We start from the raw sequence: 938 nt of genomic DNA, 5'->3' as shown, positions 1-938 counted from the left end.
AAAAAAAAAGGTATTTTCAAGAAGTTGCAGTCCCGACACCCGAAATATAAGATGCGGGGTTGGAAGGAGGGAGGTGAAAAAAGAACAAACAAACAAATTACAACAGCCAAACACATACAAACACACAACACACAAAAAGAGGGGGATGGAGGTGAAAAGAAGAGTAACAATTGCGATTAATAAGGGCCAGCAACAGAGACAATAACAATGAAAACAGTAATAATAACAAAAAAAATGAAAGGAAAGAAAGAGAGAAAGAGGGATGGGGAATCGAAAACACGATGGTGGCGACTGCGGTGGAAATAATGAAAATAACATGGAAAGGACGGGAAAGGGCCGATTGAGAGAGGATGTTGACTAGAATGAACAACAACAGCGACAACAGCAGCAGCAGTACCAATAATAAGCATTAAACCAAAAAAAAAAGGAAAAGTTCTGCGTTCTGTATCGCCGAGCTTCCAAACGTAAAAGTAGAAAAAAAAAAAGAAGAAGAGGAGTGAAGAAGAAATCCCCCACAACATTTGAAAACCCCAACAACAACAACAAAAACAACAACTTAAATCCCCGGATTCGAACATACAAGCATAAAGGGGGAAAAAAAACGCGTACACACAGGTACATTTACACACATAATTGTACAACTGTATGCAATATAATTATTAATGGTTACTTGCTCGTGCTTATTCACTTGCTGATCGTTCACTTTACTCGTTGAAATGATAATAGTAACAATAACACCAATAAAAATAATGATAGTCAACCCTTACAATAATAACAACTGCGCGACAAAAGTAAAGGATCAGTTCACTTCCCTCACCTCCACATTGGCACGTACACACTTCCCTTTTTGCCATCATGTGATGGGCACCATTACTTTTCTAGCTTCTTTTCCTTTTGCTTTTCCTTTTGCTTTTCCTTTTTTTTTCTTCTGCTCCCCC

The 938-nt window shown here is 38.2% G+C and overlaps 1 pseudogene across 1 annotated transcript in view; it reads right to left on the bottom strand.

Moving 5' to 3' along the window:
• The window catches only part of TEOVI_000852800:pseudogene, a 569-nt pseudogene extending 159 nt beyond the window's left edge, over positions 1-410 (bottom strand). The window contains 2 exon segments of the mRNA in view: positions 1-231; positions 234-410. Of these exon segments, the coding sequence occupies positions 1-231; positions 234-410 (408 nt within the window).
• Between the last annotated feature and the right edge of the window lie 528 nt (positions 411-938).

The sequence above is a fragment of the Trypanosoma equiperdum genome, assembly GCF_001457755.1.
Source record: "Trypanosoma equiperdum strain OVI genome assembly, contig: ctg_980, whole genome shotgun sequence".
In the NCBI taxonomy this organism is placed as follows: Eukaryota; Euglenozoa; class Kinetoplastea; order Trypanosomatida; family Trypanosomatidae; genus Trypanosoma; species Trypanosoma equiperdum.
Note: the sequence above shows the minus strand (reverse complement) of the source record. Positions and strands in the feature narration are given on the sequence as shown.